At 45.3% G+C, this 18,164-nt stretch overlaps 1 protein-coding gene across 3 annotated transcripts in view; it reads left to right on the top strand.

Annotated features, from left to right (window-relative positions):
- Positions 1–18,164, top strand: part of LOC307140945 (histone deacetylase 4-like) — a 98,510-nt gene that overhangs the window by 39,399 nt on the left and 40,947 nt on the right. For 2 of the 3 annotated variants that reach the window (XM_079840763.1, XM_079840764.1), the window contains 2 exons: positions 8,773–9,008; positions 13,199–13,349. In XM_079840763.1, coding sequence (XP_079696889.1) covers positions 8,773–9,008; positions 13,199–13,349 — 387 coding nt within the window. Of the gene's footprint in view, positions 1–8,772; positions 9,009–10,423; positions 10,441–13,198; positions 13,350–18,164 lie in introns of those variants that run through there. The other variant, XM_079840765.1, reaches the window with a different exon arrangement.

Genomic DNA, 18,164 nt, shown 5'->3' with positions numbered 1-18,164 from the left:
TACAGTTGTAGATCGCTAGAATAGACACATACACTGACTTTAAATTCTGAACGGAGGAACATGCTTCCCATATTTCTATTTGTTGGTGTCTAAGTCTGTGTGTCCAATCGAACTGTACCAGTATTTTGGCAGATTTTCATCTGTCATTGGGTAGAATCTCGTCAAATTAAACCAGTTTTATGGACATTTTTGGGAAATTGTCACTGAAGCGAAAGCAGTTCTAGCCCTGAATCGAACACTTGACTCTTCTAAAGGAGCGACTCTGATCACAACATGAGGTGTGAGAGTTGACATTAGTTCATTGTGTTGGACATCTGCATTATGGGCTGTCTCCAGTGTTGCCATCATTCAGACGTGTGTGTATCTGTTGGATGGTTTGGTGTTCTCAGCACTTTTAATGCGTGAATGTTTGGAAGAGACGTATATTCATATATTCATCTCATCCCAGATTTGATTTAGCCGCTGAATTACTGATGGACAGATATGGACATTACAATAACATCCAGACCGGCTCTTTTGTGTTGCGTCTTCCTGTGTTTGTGTTCAATCTTCATGTAGATTCCCATTCCGAATGAAGCCTAGCCCTCGATCCGCCGCTCGTGTTCTGGAGATGTTAGTGTGATTAATATCATCAGCTGGAATGTTATGTCAGAGATGATGGTGGGTTGAATATTCAGGAATAAACATCCTCTTGTTCTGCGTCAGAGACCAAAAGAATTTGTTGTGCCACTTCGTTTGTAATGCGTTGGAAATGTGCAGTGGCTAAGTACATTTACTTGAGTACACTTTTTGAGTGTCTGTACTTTACTGAAGTATTATTTTTTAGGGAAACTTTTACTTTAACTTCACTACATATGAAAGACAAATATCGTACTTTTTACTCCACTACATTTCTATCAAGGTCCTTGTTCTGTAGCAGCTTTGCAAGTCAGTGGATGATTTTTTTTCTTCTTTAAAAGTGTTTTTTTGTTTTTGTTTTTTTTGCAGACAGCCTATACGTAAACACTTTTGTAGGGTCATAATTTCCCAACATTTTTTGAACACTGATCAGTTTATAGCAAAATGGAGGAAGACGGTTCCTCTGTGCAGTGTGTGCACCCATGGCCATATTAGAAAGTAAGTTTCAGTTTTCTGAAAAGATTCGTTGGCATACACTTGATGAATGTCTCATAAAATGTTCAAAAATGTAAATGTCTGTGAGAAAGAGAAGCATAGACATATGGATGAATCTGAAAAAGCATGATGAACGAGCTCAGATGCCAGAGCATGAGGACTGATTACAGCTTTCTTTTGTGTGTTTTTTCGCACTTAAACAGACCAATACACACAAAATGTAAAAATGTTCCTTTTGGAAAGTATTCACGTAAACAAAGTTGATTATGTCTTAAGTGAACGTAAACAGTTGGGGGAATATCAGATGTGTATCAGTGTGTAGGATTTGTGCATTCTGCCTTAAAGTGACAGCAGCTGCCTTAAAGTATTTAAATTAGTTCAAGTTAGTCGTATTGAGCATCACTGATTGGCTTAAACCACCGTGACGGCTATAGCGTGCATTTATACAACAATGCAACAATAATAAAATAATGCATCGACATAAAAAAGGAAATTTACTTTTGATACTTAAGTACTTTTATAAACAAGTACTTCTGTACTTTTACTTAAGTAAAAATAGTTTTTTACAACTTTCACTTGTAATATATTTGATAATATTTGACCAGTAGTACTTCTACTTTCACTCGAGTAATGGAGTTGTGTAGTTTTTCCACCTCTGGAAATGTGTGTTGAGCGTTGTGTGGCGTGGGCGAGTCGGGTTGTGTAGGACTAACACAGGGCTTGTCCAAACCTGATCGCCTCTTCTGTGAGATAGGACAACACAACACACAGAACAACACAATCTGCAGAAATGATCATGTGTATCTTTAGATATTAATTCTAATGTTGTGACTCGCTCAACAGTTTAGCCACTTGTTTAGTCTTCACAGATCTCCTGACACAAATGGCATCGGACATTTCACACACATCCATTAGGCCTAACGAGCAGAGACCAAACCATTGGGAACGCACACATCAAAACCACAGCGCTGCGGCATTCTGGGACTAAAATAGGGCCGGAATATGAAGCGGCAGCCATAACTAGAAGAGTCTGAGACGAGGCGGACGACATGCAGCGTTCAGCCTTTAGCTGGCAGACATATTGTGAGCAAGTTTGATGTTGAGAGAGATTGTTTCACAATGTGACCGGTCTAAGGGTCTAAATGATGTCCGCTTAATGGGTTAGTTCACCCAAAAATGTAAATTCTGTCATTAATTCCTCACCCTCATGTGGTTGGACACCCGTCAGACCTCCGTTCATCTTCAGACACAAATGAAGATATTTTAGTGTAAAGCTGATGCTGAGAAAGGCTTCAGATTGGCCTCCATTGGCATTCAGTTCATTTACACTCACAAGACCCATAAAAGGCACTAAAAACTAAAGTTACAAAGTCCATCTCACCACAGTGACTCTACAATAATTTTACGAAGCGACGACAATAGTTTTTGTGCGCAAAAAAAAATCAAAATAACGACTTTATTCAACCTCTTCTTGTCTTCCGTGTGTGTCTCCACGACGCATGCGTGAGAATATGAGCAGATCCGGCATTCGGGAATCCATGAAATGCCACTTTAGCCCCATTTGAGCTCTACAGCGAGACCTAAAGCACGATCAGTGTAGAATTCAACAGCTGAGATACGCGCGTCTTCCTCTGCTCGTAAACAAATCTCTTCTGGGTCATGTGTCCGAACGCCGGATCTGCTCATATTCTCACGCATGCGTCGTGGAGACACACACGGAAGACAAGAACAAGCTGGATAAAGGTGTTATTTTGATTTTTTTTGCGCACAAAAACTATTGTCGTCGCTTTGTAAAATTATTGTAGAGTCACTGTGGTGAGATGGACTTTGTAACGACGTTTTTAGTGCCTTTTATGGGTCTTGTGAGTGTAAATGTACTGAATGCCAATGGAGGCCAATCTGAAGCCTTTCTCAGCATCAGCTTTACACTAAAATATCTTCATTTGTGTCTGAAGATGAACTGAGGTCTGACGGGCGTCCAACCACATGAGGGTGAGGAATTAATGACAGAATTTTCATTTTTGGGTGAGCTAACCCTTTAAGCATCATGGGAATCCTCATTTCAGATCAGTTTTGTCCCATGAGGAGTTGTTGCCCATTCTCAGTGGGAAAGGGCCATCGCTCTGGAACTGCTCAAAATGGCCCGTGTGTCATCGCCTGGAGAATCTGGGGAATAGTTTTGAGCTGGATGTGACGTCCCTGCTCATCGCTTCATGTCTACAGCTGAAGAGAACCCATCAGCAGGAGGGATGAGGATGGAGAGAACCCATCAGCAGGAGGGATGAGGATGAAGAGAACCCATCAGCAGGAGGGATGAGGATGGAGAGAACCCATCAGCAGGAGGGATGAGGATGGAGAGAACCCATCAGCAGGAGGGATGAGGATGAAGAGAACCCATCAGCAGGAGGGATGAGGATGGAGAGAACCCATCAGCAGGAGGGATGAGGATGAAGAGAACCCATCAGCAGGAGGGAAGAGGATGAAGAGAACCCATCAGCAGGAGGAAGAGGATGAAGAGAACCCATCAGCAGGAGGGAAGAGGATGAAGAGAACCCATCAGCAGGAGGAAGAGGATGAAGAGAACCCATCAGCAGGAGGAAGAGGATGGAGAGAACCCATCAGCAGGAGGAATGAGGATGGAGAGAACCCATCAGCAGGAGGAATGAGGATGAAGAGAACCCATCAGCAGGAGGAATGAGGATGGAGAGAACCCATCAGCAGGAGGAATGAGGATGAAGAGAACCCATCAGCAGGAGGGATGAGGATGGAGAGAACCCATCAGCAGGAGGAATGAGGATGAAGAGAACCCATCAGCAGGAGGGATGAGGATGGAGAGAACCCATCAGCAGGAGGGAAGAGGATGAAGAGAACCCATCAGCAGGAGGAAGAGGATGAAGAGAACCCATCAGCAGGAGGGATGAGGATGGAGAGAACCCATCAGCAGGAGGGATGAGGATGAAGAGAACCCATCAGCAGGAGGGATGAGGATGAAGAGAACCCATCAGCAGGAGGGATGAGGATGGAGAGAACCCATCAGCAGGAGGGATGAGGATGAAGAGAACCCATCAGCAGGAGGGATGAGGATGAAGAGAACCCATCAGCAGGAGGGATGAGGATGGAGAGAACCCATCAGCAGGAGGGATGAGGATGAAGAGAACCCATCAGCAGGAGGAAGAGGATGAAGAGAACCCATCAGCAGGAGGGATGAGGATGAAGAGAACCCATCAGCAGGAGGAAGAGGATGAAGAGAACCCATCAGCAGGAGGGATGAGGATGAAGAGAACCCATCAGCAGGAGGGATGAGGATGAAGAGAACCCATCAGCAGGAGGGAAGAGGATGAAGAGAACCCATCAGCAGGAGGGAAGAGGATGAAGAGAACCCATCAGCAGGAGGGATGAGGATGAAGAGAACCCATCAGCAGGAGGAAGAGGATGAAGAGAACCCATCAGCAGGAGGGAAGAGGATGAAGAGAACCCATCAGCAGGAGGAAGAGGATGAAGAGAACCCATCAGCAGGAGGGATGAGGATGAAGAGAACCCATCAGCAGGAGGGATGAGGATGAAGAGAACCCATCAGCAGGAGGGAAGAGGATGAAGAGAACCCATCAGCAGGAGGAAGAGGATGAAGAGAACCCATCAGCAGGAGGAAGAGGATGAAGAGAACCCATCAGCAGGAGGGATGAGGATGAAGAGAACCCATCAGCAGGAGGGATGAGGATGAAGAGAACCCATCAGCAGGAGGGATGAGGATGAAGAGAACCCATCAGCAGGAGGGAAGAGGATGAAGAGAACCCATCAGCAGGAGGAAGAGGATGAAGAGAACCCATCAGCAGGAGGAAGAAGATGAAGAGAACCCATCAGCAGGAGGGATGAGGATGAAGAGAACCCATCAGCAGGAGGGAAGAGGATGAAGAGAACCCATCAGCAGGAGGAAGAGGATGAAGAGAACCCATCAGCAGGAGGGAAGAGGATGAAGAGAACCCATCAGCAGGAGGGAAGAGGATGAAGAGAACCCATCAGCAGGAGGGAAGAGGATGAAGAGAACCCATCAGCAGGAGGGAAGAGGATGAAGAGAACCCATCAGCAGGAGAGATGAGGATGAAGAGAACCCATCAGCAGGAGGGATGAGGATGAAGAGAACCCATCATCAGGAGGAAGAGGATGAAGAGAACCCATCAGCAGGAGGGATGAGGATGAGGATGAAGAGAACCCATCAGCAGGAGGGATGAGGATGAAGAGAACCCATCATCAGGAGGAAGAGGATGAAGAGAACCCATCAGCAGGAGGGATGAGGATGAGGATGAAGAGAACCCATCAGCAGGAGGGATGAGGATGAGGATGAAGAGAACCCATCAGCAGGAGGGATGAGGATGAGGATGAAGAGAACCCATCAGCAGGAGGGATGAGGATGAGGATGGAGATCCTGGTGTCTGATGGTCTGAATGTCTGACTCTCAGTGAGTGGAGCTGCTGTGATCGTCGGAGGCTTGAGAAGCTCTTGAGAGCTCGTCGATCCGGGAACTGAATTACTGACGCTCATCATGGCCGCTAGTATCGGTTCACTCGCTCGCCATAGGGGAGGCGTTTTAATTCTGCTGTCGTAGCGGTGAAGTTCACATCTTTTATCACAGCGATCTCTGAAATGAGCAAAAGATGCTCAGTGAGATTTCCTTTTGTGCTCGTCTGTAAAGTCTGTCTTTAGTGTCTGATTTCTGAGGGTTGGTTAGCAATGGCTCTTGATTGTGGTGTGTGTGTGTATGTGGCATGTGTGTGTGTGTTGTGTGTATGTGGCATGTGTGTGTGTGTGTGTGTATGTGGTGTGGACTGGTAATCCCTACGTTATGGGGACAAAATGTCCCCAAAAGATGGCAATATCCGAAATCCTCGTCCTTGTGGGGACATTTTTTGATCCCCATGAGGGAAACATCTTATAAATCTGACTAAGTGATGTTTTTTGAAAATGTAAAAATGCAGAATGTCTCCTGTGATGGGTAGGTTTAGGGGCAGGGGCTGTGTGTTTGTGTGTGTGAGTGTGTGTGTGTGTGATGGGTAGGTTTAGGGGCTGTGTGTGTGTGTGTGTATATACGGTATGTACGGTATAAAAACCATTACGCCTATGGAAAGTCCCCATAAAACAACAAAACCCCACGTGTGTGTGAGTGTGTGTGTGCGTGTGTGTGTGTGTGTGTGTGTGTGTGTGTGTGTGTGTTGTGTGTTGTGTGTATGTGGCATGTGTGTGTGTGTGTGTTGTGTGTATGTGGGATGTCTGCTGGGTCCTAACCCTTACAGAGGCAGATGACAGGGGTGTCACATTTAACCTCAAAGTGGACGGTTAGGTCGTTAGCGTCTTAACATTGTTTCAAACGTGCGTGCGTGCATGTGTGTGTGTGTGTACGCAGTGTCAACAGTCTCCGTATGAGAGAAGAGCATGTGATGTGTGCTCTGGGACGGCCCTGTGATGTCATCAGAGACAGCTCGACATCAGCCGAGCTGAAGAGTGTGTGTTAGTCAGAGACGGACTACAGCGGAGGCAGACCGGAGCCACACACACACACACACACACAGACGGGCTGAAGATCAGTGTGTGTTAGTCAGAGACGGACTACAGTGGAGGCAGACCGGAGCCACACACACACACACACACAGATGGGCTGAAGATCAGTGTGTTAGTCAGAGACGGACTACAGCGGAGGCAGACCGGAGCCACACACACACACACACACACACACACACACAGACGGGCTGGTGAGCGCAGCTTCGTTCTGACAGGAGCCACTACTCTTTATTCTTCTCGTGTCATGAATGAGTGTTTGGTGTGTGTCTGTTTTCATGCAGTATTTGCTCTTTTGATTGCACTTGATATGTGAGGTTTCAGTGCTGCTGATCTGATCTGTAGTGATGTTTTAGTTTAAATCAGTGTTTCTCACCCTTTAGATAAGGGTGTGTGTGTGTGTGTGTGTGTGTGTGTGTGTGGGTCAATGACATATAAAGCTTCAAAAAAGGTATTGTTTAAACATCTTTTCAAACTTGATATAATCCATGTTTTTGAGTCGTGGCAATGCGTTTGAACAAGTTCCAATTGTTAACATTTAATTTGTTAAAAAACATTTTTTTCAGGTGGCACAACCAAATATTTGTAAATATATAAATATATTCCGGATTATATTGTGAAATCTTAGCAAAGAAACCCTTGGAGTGTGTACAGGGCCTAACGCATTATGTCTTAGTATCTTTAGCATCCGATTTTACTTTAAAAGAGGAAAGTAATCATACCAGTAAACCAGTAAATGCCTTCAATACCATAACGATTATCAGTCGAGCTTTCAGACACGGGTTCACTCTGAGCTTTTATTTGTGGGTTTAAATCAAGAATAGCGTGTGTGTGCGTCTGATGGGGTTAGTTTCGATTGAAGTAAAAGTTGTAAAGTGATTTAAAAAAATCTCATCTCATCAATCTGCAATCGATTGGGATTGAATAACAACAAAGTAATTTTTTTATGGATTTCATATATCCGTTTAAGTCGGTTTAATTTTAAATCAAATGATCAAAAATCCATTCAACCAAAAAAAAACTTTAAGTGCATATAAACTTGAGGGAGCACAATATAATATGACTACAGATTGCTCTCCTCTCTCTTGTTTTTGCCAGATGGGCTTCTCTTGAGCCGGATCATTTGTTCGTTGATTTTAGTTCTCAGTCCCACTTCATATTGAGTGTCTTTCACTATCATGTACTGACATTACATTAAACTTTTGATACAATGCACTTATTGTTTACATAAACATGTTTTACATTGAACTTATGTTTAAAAAATGCCAGCATATTAATCTGTAATTGATCTCAACATTGGTGATGGGGCTGACGCGGACACACCTGGCTTGTGTCGTTGTGTTGTTGGGCTGTTGTGTGTGTTGTGTTGTTGGGCTGTTGTGTTGTTGTGTTGTTAGGCTGTCGTGTGTGTTGTGTTGTTAGGCTGTCGTGTGTGTTGTGTTGTTGGGCTGTTGTGTTGTTGTGTTGTTAGGCTGTCGTGTGTGTTGTGTTGTTGTGCTGTCGTGTTGTTGTGTTGTTAGGCTGTCGTGTGTGTTGTGTTGTTGTGCTGTCGTGTGTGTTGTGTTGTTGTGCTGTCGTGTGTGTTGTGTTGTTGGGCTGTTGTGTTGTTGTGTTGTTGGGCTGTTGTGTTGTTGTGTTGTTAGGCTGTCGTGTTTGTTGTGTTGTTATGCTGTCGTGTGTGTTGTGTTGTTGTGCTGTCGTGTGTGTTGTGTTGTTAGGCTGTCGTGTGTGTTGTGTTGTGTTGTTGTGCTGTGGTGTGTGTTGGATGTGGCTCTGAGGTCGTAGCCTCTGCACTGCATTATTTGAACATGAAAGCAAAATCTTGAAAAGTGCCACACCGTTAATTTCCCAAGAGCCTCTAAGAAATAACAGGAGCTGTTTCAGCTCCAGTGGCTGGAGTGTTAGTGTTGTGATGGGTTAGTGTTGTGAGAGTTGGGGTGTCATGTGTGTTGTTGTGTTGTGAGGGTTGGGGTGTCGTGTGTGTTGTTGTGTTGTGAGGGTTGGGGTGTTGTGTGTGTTGTTGTGTTGTGAGGGTTGGGTTGCGAGCTCTTGTGTCTGAGCCGTGGTTCTGCTCTCGTCTCCTCACCGTGTTTGTCTTGTTTCCTGCAGTGGAGTTGAGTTCTGCTCTGCCCGTGCGGGTTCCTCCGGCCGCCATCCCCATGGACCTGCGTGTGGAGGCGTGTCCGGCCCTGGACTCGGCCCGGCGTGAGCAGCAGCTGCAGCAGGAGCTCCTGGCGCTCAAACACAAGCAGCAGGTCCAGCGCCAGCTCCTCATCGCAGAGTTCCAGCGCCAGCACGAGCAGCTCTCTCGCCAACACGAGGCCCAGCTGCAGGAGCACATGAAGGTCAGCGCCCAGACCACCTCACCCTAACCCACCTAACCCTCACCCAGACCACCTCACCCTAACCCTAACCCAGACCACCTCACCCTAACCCTAACCCACCTCACCCTAACCCTAACCCAGGCCGCCTCACCCTAACCCTAACCCAGCTGCAGGAGCACATGAAGGTCAGCGCCCAGACCACCTCACCCTAACCCACCTAACCCTAACCCAGACCACCTCACCCTAACCTTAACCCACCTCACCCTAACCCTAACCCAGGCCGCCTCACCCTAACCCTAACCCAGCTGCAGGAGCACATGAAGGTCAGTGCCCAAACCCCCTAACCCTGACCCACCTCACCCTAACCCTAACCCAGACCACCTCACCCTAACCCTAACCCACCTTACCCTAACCCTAACCCAGACCGCCTCACCCTAACCCAGCTGCAGGAGCACATGAAGGTCAGTGCCCAGACCACCTAACCCTGACCCTAACCCTGACCCTAACCCACCTTACCCTAACCCACCTAACCCTAACCCAGACCCCCTAACCCTAACTCACCTAAACCTCACCCTAACCCTAACCCAGACCGCCTCACCCTAACCCAGACCCCCTAACCCAGACCACCTCACCCTAACCCAGACCCCCTAACCCAGACCGCCTCACCCTAACCCAGACCCCCTAACCCAGACCACCTCACCCTAACCCTAACCCAGACCACCTCACCCTAACCCACCTCACCCTAACCCTAACCCAGACCGCTTTACCCTAACCCACCTCACCCTAACCCACCTCACCCTAACCCTAACCCAGACCGCTTTACCCTAACCCTAACCCAGCTGCAGGAGCACATGAAGGTCAGCGACCAGACCCCCTAACCCAGACCAACTCACCCTAACTCTAACCCAGACCGCTTTACCCTAACCCTAACCCAGCTGCAGGAGCACATTAAGGTCAGAGACCAGACCCCCTAACCCAGACTACCTCACCCTAACCCTAACCCAGACCCGCCTCACCCTAACCCTAACCCAGACCGCCTCACCCTAACCCTAACCCACCCTAACCCTAACCCAGCTGTAGGAGCACATGAAGGTCAGCGCCCCAGACCCCCTAACCCTAACTCACCTAACCCTCACCCTAACCCTAACCCAGACCGCCTCACCCTAACCCTAACCCAGCTGCAGGAGCACATGAAGGTCAGCGCCCAGACCCCCTAACCCAGACCACCTCACCCTAACCCTAACTCACCTAACCCTCACCCTAACCCAGACCACCTAACCCTAACCCAGACCACCTCACCCTAACCCTAACTCACCTAACCCTCACCCTAACCCAGACCACCTAACCCTAACCCAGACCACCTCACCCTAACCCTAACCCAGACCACCTCACCCTAACCCTAACTCACCTAATCCTCACCCTAACCCTAACCCAGCTGCAGGAGCACATGAAGGTCAGCGCCCCAGACCACCTCACCCTAACTCACCTAACCCTCACCCTAACCCTAACCCTGACCCCCTAACCCTAACCCTAACCCGGACCCCCTAACCCTAACCCTGAATGACACACAGTGGCCTCCATCATATGGGGAATGATGTAGTAGAGCCTAAAGAAAATACTTACCTTCGTCCATACAGACGTTGTGTTGTTTTGAGAATTTTATTCTTGTCTCCATCATCAGAGGAATGATGTAATAATAATAATAATAATAATTTGTTACATTTATATAGTGCTTTTCTAGGCACTCAAAGCGCTTTACATATAGAAGGGGGGATCTCCTCAACCACCACCAATGTGCAGCACCACCTGGATGATGCGACGGCAGCCATATTGCGCCAGAACGCCCACCACACACCAGCTGATTGGTGGAGAGGAGACAAAGTGATGAAGCCAATCTCTATATGGGGATGAGGGCCAATGGGCAAATTTGGCCAGGATGCCGGGGTTGCACCCCTACTCTTTTATCGAAGGACATTCTGGGATTTTTAATGACCACAGAGAGTCAGGACCTCGGTTTAACGTCTCATCTGAAGGACGGTGCTTGTTACAGTATAGTGTCCCCATCACTGGGGTGTTAGGACCCACACAGAGCACAGGGTGAGCACCCCCTGCTGGCCTCACTAACACCTCTACCAGCAGAAGCCTAGTTTTCCCAGTTGGTCTCCCATCCAGGTACTAACCAGGCTCAGCCCTGCTTAGCTTCAGTGGGAAACCAGTCTTGGGCTGCAGGGTGATATTGCTGCTGCTAGAACCCTAAAGAAAATACTTACCTTCGTCCATACAGATGTTGTGGTTATCTGAGAATTATAGTTTATACCCCTGACCAAAACACACCACTAAAACCTACCCCTCGTTTTACACGGAACCCTGATCTCGACAGCCCGGCTCATTCTAGCCCTGTCTTGCATTTTTCACAACAATTTTCTTTAAATATTTTGACGCCCATATCGGTTTTCTTTTGGTGAGTGTCGGCTTTCTTGGTCCATTTTCATGTTTTTGTTCTGATGTATCTGGGAGTGGTGGCCAGTAAAACCATGGACAGTGCACAACCAGGTACGGACACCCGTCTGTTCCTTTGACTTTCTTCACCTAACCCTAACTCTAACCCTAACCCTAACCCTAACTCTAACCCTAACTCTAACCCTAACTCTAACTCTAACCCTAACTCTAACCCTAACTCTAACCCTAACCCTAACCCTAACCCTAACTCTAACCCTAACTCTAACCCTAACTCTAACCCTAACCCTAACTCTAACTCTAACCCTAACTCTAACCCTAACCCTAACTCTAACCCTAACCCTAACCCTAACCCTAACTCTAACCCTAACTCTAACCCTAACCCTAACTCTAACCCTAACTCTAACCCTAACCCTAACTCTAACTCTAACTCTAACCCTAACTCTAACCCTAACTCTAACCCTAACTCTAACCCTAACTCTAACCCTAACCCTAACCCTAACCCTAACTCGCCAGCACGAGGCCCAGCTGCAGGAGCACATGAGGGTCAGCGTGCCAGACCATCATCACTGACCCTTCCCCTCCGGTTTCTGCAGTTTCTGTTCTCAGAAGTCACTGGCTGCTTAACGAATGTCATGTGACGCGTTGAGGGCTCTTCGTGTGATGCTCGGTGTGTGTGTGTGTAATATGATATAGACGCCTGTTTCTACAGGTTTTTTGCATAGATGACAGAGGTTATCCACTGCCGCTCAGCACAAAACACCCTCAAAGAAGAGGAAACGTGCCGAAGTCCAGTTAAATTTAAAGCTGAACGCTGTGGATGCTCAGATTTTGTAGACTCATTGAGTTGGGTGACCCACAGTCATGCTCTCGGCCCTCGGGTTTCTGCCCTTCTGCAGACCGAGCGGTGATTCGCTGCTGGGCACAGATGTTGGTCTGGACCGCGAGTCAAGTCAAGTCAACTTTATTTATATAGCGCTTTTAACAATGTAGATTGTTTCAAAGCAGCTTTACAGTGTTAAACAGGAAAATAATCCAGCATAATTTTATTCAGCCGTCTAACCATTCTGGAGAAAACGCTGATGTCATCAGTTCATTTCAATTATCATACAGTGACAGTGTGGGCTTTAGATCAGTAATTAGATCAGTAATTTAGTTTAAATGGTTAATTTAGTTTATTAATTCGATTTATTTCGATGTTTAGTTGAAAATTTTGTGTCCCCAACTGAGCACATCAAGCCAGAGGCAACAGTGGCAAGGAAACCCAAACCCATCAGGAGCAGAATGGAGGAAAATAAACCTTGGAGAAACCAGGCTCAGTCGGGGGGGCAGTTCTCCTCTGGCCAATTAACAAACAGCGTATTATTTTTATTATTATTCTGGCAGCTTTACAGGTCAGAGGTCATAATAGATCGGAATATTCGAGGGACCGGGGGCAACATGCTGGAGACGGGTTTATTGAGGATGATGTTGATTAAATAATTATTTAAGTGCAATATTCGAATGATCGGAGGCAACACGCCAGAGATGGGTTTATTGAGGATGCCGTGTCGATGAGGCAGTTGCAGGGGGAGGATAATAGGGATAGCGAGTATAGGGATGATTATCAGCCGACGTTCATTTTTTTATATACAATTATAATCTGCTGTAAAAGTGGTAAGGGCCAGCATGTTAATTTGGGTCTGGACTAACCCGAGGTGACTGGCGTTGATCCTGACAGATCTGGTCCCTGAGCCGTTTGTGTCTCTCCTCAGCATCAGCAGGAGCTTCTGGCCCTCAAGCATCAGCAGGAGCTGCTGGAGCATCAGAGGAAGATGGAGCAGCACCGGCTGGAGCAGGAGCTGGAGAAACAGCAGCGCGAGCAGAAGCTTCAGCTCCTCAAGAACAAGGAGCGCGGGCAGGAGAGTGAGTTCTCCGAGTTCTGATCTCGAATTAAAGGGTTAGTTCACCCAAAAATTTAAATTGTGTGATTAATGACTGAGCCTCATGTGGTTGGACACCCGTCAGACCTCCGTTCATCTTCAGACACAAATGAAGATATTTTAGTGTAAATCTGATGCTCTGAAAGGCCTCCATTGGCTCAACTTTACACTCTCAAGACCCTTAAAAGACACTAAAGACTAAAGTTACAAAGTCCATCTCACTACAGCGGCTCTACAATAACTTTATGAAGACGAGAATAGTTTCTGTGCGCAAAAAAACCCTAAATAACGACTTATATAGTGATGACGATTTCAAAACACGGCATCATGAAGCTTCGAAGCGTTATGAACCAGTGAGTCGATTCAGCGGTTCAGAGCATTATGAATCAGTGCGTCGATTCAGCGGTTTGGCGGTTTGACACGCGATCCGAATCATGATTTGACTCACTGATTCATAACGCTCTGAACCGCTGAATCGACTCACTGATTCATAACGCTCTGAAGCTTCAGGATGCCGTGTTTTGAAATCGTCATCACTATATAAGTCGTTATTTAGGGTTTTTTTGCCCACAGAAACTATTCTCGTCTTCATAAAGTTATTGTAGAGCCGCTGTAGTGAGATGGACTTTGTAACTTTAGTCTTTAGTTCAATTCAATTCAATTCAAATTTATTTGTATAGCGCTTTTCACAATACACATCGTTTCAAAGCAGCTTTACAGAAAGTGCATTTCATAAATGTACATTGAAAAATGTTAGAAAGAGAATGTTAAAGAAAAATGTTAGAATAAGTTAATCAATCATGTATTATTTTAGGCCATAACAACGCTGGCGTTGAGTCGTCTCTTCACAGGCGTCCAGTCGTCTCATCACAGGTGTCGGGGCATCTGAAGTCTCCATGAGAGGCTGATACAAACTGGAGCTGACGAACTAGTTACCTCGGGACTAGTGTCCCGAGATAACAACAGAAAAGCAGATGGGAAATAATTAGCATAGCTGCTGTTCTGAATACTAATGCTTTTGATCCGATTTAACTGTAGTATAAAACATATTTATAATGTGAATGCTTGGCTAAAGAGATGCGTCTTTAATCTAGTTTTAAACTGAGACAGCGAGTCTGAACCTCGAACAATATCAGGAAGACTATTCCAGAGTTTAGGAGCTAAATGTGAAAAAGCCCTCCCTCCTTTAGTGGGTTTAGATATCCTAGGAATGACCAGAAGCCTAGAGTTTAGTGATCTTAAAGAGCGCGATGGATTGTAGGGCGATAGAAGATCCGTTAAATACACTGGAGCTAAACCATTTAGGGCCTTATAGGTCAGTAGCAATACTTTGTAATTGATACGGAACTTCACAGGTAACCAGTGTAGAGATGATAAAATTGGTGTTATATGATCATATTTTCTTGACCTAGTAAGAACTCTAGCAGCTGCGTTTTGGACTAACTGTAGCTTGTTTATTGACGATGCAGGACAACCAGCTAATAAAGCATTACAGTAATCTAGTCTCGAGGTCATGAATGCATGAACTAATTTTTCTGCATCAGAAATAGATAGCATGTTACGTAGCTTAGCAATGTTTCTAAGGTGGAAAAATGCCGTTCTTGTAACATATGAAATATGATTTTCGAAAGACAAGTTGCGGTCTAATATAACACCCAGGTCTCTTACTGTAGTGGATAAAGCGACAGGACATCCTTCCAAGTTAAAGTTGTATTGCGAGAGGTTTTGTGGGCAGTTTTTTGGACCAATAAGTAATACCTCCGTTTTATCTGAATTTAATAGCAGAAAATTACACGTCATCCAGTGTTTAATATCTTCAACACACGCTGTCAGTTTAGATAATTTAGCGTTTTCATCCGGTCGTGATGAAATATATAATTGAGTGTCATCAGCATAACAGTGGAAATTAATTCCATGTTTTCTTATAATATTACCAAGTGGCAGCATATATATTGAGAATAGCAGAGGGCCTAACACGGATCCTTGCGGCACCCCATAGTCTACTGACGTTATCTTTGATTTTTCCCCATTTAGACAGACAAAATGGTAGCGGTCTGATAAGTACGATCTAAACCAGTTTAATGCCTGTCCCTGAACACCAGTGTAATTTTGAAGTCGATCTAAGAGTATTTTATGATCTATAGTATCGAACGCAGCACTAAGATCGAGTAGAACTAGTATTGAGATACAGCCTTGGTCAGAAGCTAGAAGTAAATCATTTGTGATTTTAACGAGCGCGGTTTCTGTGCTGTGATGCGGCCTGAATCCTGATTGAAATTTTTCATGGATATCATTTTCTTGCAAGAAAGAGCACAATTGAGCGGACACAACTTTTTTTAGTATTTTAGACAGGAATGGAAGATTTGAAATTGGTCTGTAATTTGCTAGGTTATTATGATCTAATTGTGGCTTCTTAATGAAAGGTTTTATGACTGCCAACTTGAATATTCTTGGAACATGACCTAAAGATAAAGACGAGTTAATAATATTGAGAAGAGGCTCTTCCACTACAGGTAACAACTCTTTCAGTAGTTTAGTGGGTATTGGATCTAATAAACATGTTGTTGGTTTAGATGCAATGATAAGTTTATTTAGCTCTTCCTGTCCTATAGTTGTAAAGCGGTGTAGAAGTTCTTGAGGGGCGATAATTGCGGTTGAATCATAAGATATCATTAAAGATTGTACATTTACAATTTTGTTTCTGATGCTTTCTATTTTCTCAGTGAAGAAATTCATAAAATCATTACTACTAAACTGTAACGGAATATTTTGCTCAGGCGATGCTTGTTTATTTGTTAGTCTAGCCACAGTGTTAAATAAAAACCTTGGATTATTTTGGTTATTTTCTATTAGTTTGCGGAGATGCTCAGCCCTGGCTGCTTTTAGGGCCTTTTTATAACGTGACATACTATCTTCCACGCGATTCTAAAGACTTCTAAAGTTTCCATTTATGCTCTAAGTTACGAGTTTCTCTCTTGATAACGTGTAGCACTGTTGTACCATGGTGCTTTAGTTTTCTCTCTAACCTTTTTTAATCTAATTGGTGCAACAATTTCTAATGTGCTAGATAAAATGGTGCTCATACTGCTAGCCATTTCCTCTAGTTCATCTGTTTGTTTGGGTTCACTGAGCAGCTGAGACAGATCCGGTAAGCTATTTGAGAATCTATCTATAGTGGTTGGAAGGATTGTTCTGCCTGGTCGATAACGTGGCGCAACATGACAGATTTCAGCAGTACGCAGTATGCAAGTTACCATGTAATGGTCAGTGACATCATCACTTTGTGGTATAATATCTATATCGGTTGGGTTGGTTCCATGTGATATAATTAAATCTAGTGTGTGATTAAGACGATGAGTGGGACCAGTGACGTTTTGCTTGACCCCAAAGGAGTTTAATAGATCTGTAAACGCAGCCCCTAACGCGTCATTTGTGTTATCTACGTGTATGTTAAAATCTCCAACAATTAATGCTTTATCGACGTTGACCAATAGATCTGAGAGAAAGTCTGCAAACTCTTTTAGGAAATCAGCATAGGGCCCTGGAGGTCTATACACAGTAGCCAAGGCTAGAGATAATACGGATTTCTTTCTTACATCTAAGAGCGTAACATTTAGCACTAGTACTTCAAACGAATTAAACCTGTGACCTGTTTTCTGGGTAACATTAAGAATATCTCTATAGATTGTTGCAACACCGCCGCCACGACCAATCAGACGGGGCTCATGCTTATAACAGTATCCTGGTGGAGTAGACTCATTAAGACCGAAATAATCATTTGGCTTAAGCCAGGTTTCAGTAAGGCAAAGTACATCGAAACTATTATCTGTGACCATTTCATTTACAATAACCGCCTTAGGTGTGAGCGATCTAATGTTTAGAAGACCTAGTTTTAGAAATTGTTTTTGTTCACTAATATTGCGATTTTCTGGTTTAATCACAATTAGATTTTTCCTAGATCCTACAGTAGATTTAATGTTTGACCTCACTAAACGAGGAATAGACACAGTTTCTATATAATGTTCTACACAGTTATGTTCAGACACAGTTTCTATATAATGTTCTACATTGGTACTTATGTCAGTTAAGTTAGGACAGCAAATACTGTGATTTGGACTTTGACTTACTAGTCATATGATGGTGTGCAGCGCTCTGGAGATGTTGTCCGACAGAAGAGCCGCTCTGATTCTGCTGGGGTGAAGGCCATCAGGACGGAAGAGCCTAGGTCGCTCCCAAAACAGATTCCAATTATTTACAAAGAGCAGCTTCTGTTCATTACACCATGACATTAACCATTCATTTAGAGCAAATAATCTACTGAACTTTTCATGTCCTAGTCGGTACGTGGGAAGCGGTCCGGACACGATGATCGTTGCTTCAGGCGATGTTCTGCGCACCGTCTCGATCAGGCTCCTGTAGTCCCTCTTCAGAACCTCCGTCTGCCGCAGCCTGGTGTCGTTCGTCCCCGCGTGCAGCACGACAGCTCCGATGCGCTCGTCACCGTTCAGGATCTCGGGAACCTGCGCAGCGACATCGAGAACATGAGCACCAGGAAAGCAGTGAGTGATTACCTTGCCTTTACCTGAGGTAGCGTGGACATGCCGGACGATGGAAGTACCGATGACCACAGCGTCGCGTTCCGTCTCGCGAAGAGGGGAGAAGCGGTTCCGGGTGGAGATCTCGAAGACCGGGATGGGCGGAGAGGTCCTCGCTCTGGTCCTGGCTCGCGTCTTCCGCTGTGGAAACACCCAGGGTCCATGGCGCTGTGTCGGTGCCGGAGTGAACGAAACCAGGGATG

This window comes from Gobio gobio (assembly GCF_949357685.1).
Source record: "Gobio gobio genome assembly, chromosome: 17".
Taxonomy (NCBI): domain Eukaryota; kingdom Metazoa; phylum Chordata; class Actinopteri; order Cypriniformes; family Gobionidae; genus Gobio; species Gobio gobio.
This window is presented reverse-complemented; position numbering and strand designations above follow the sequence as displayed.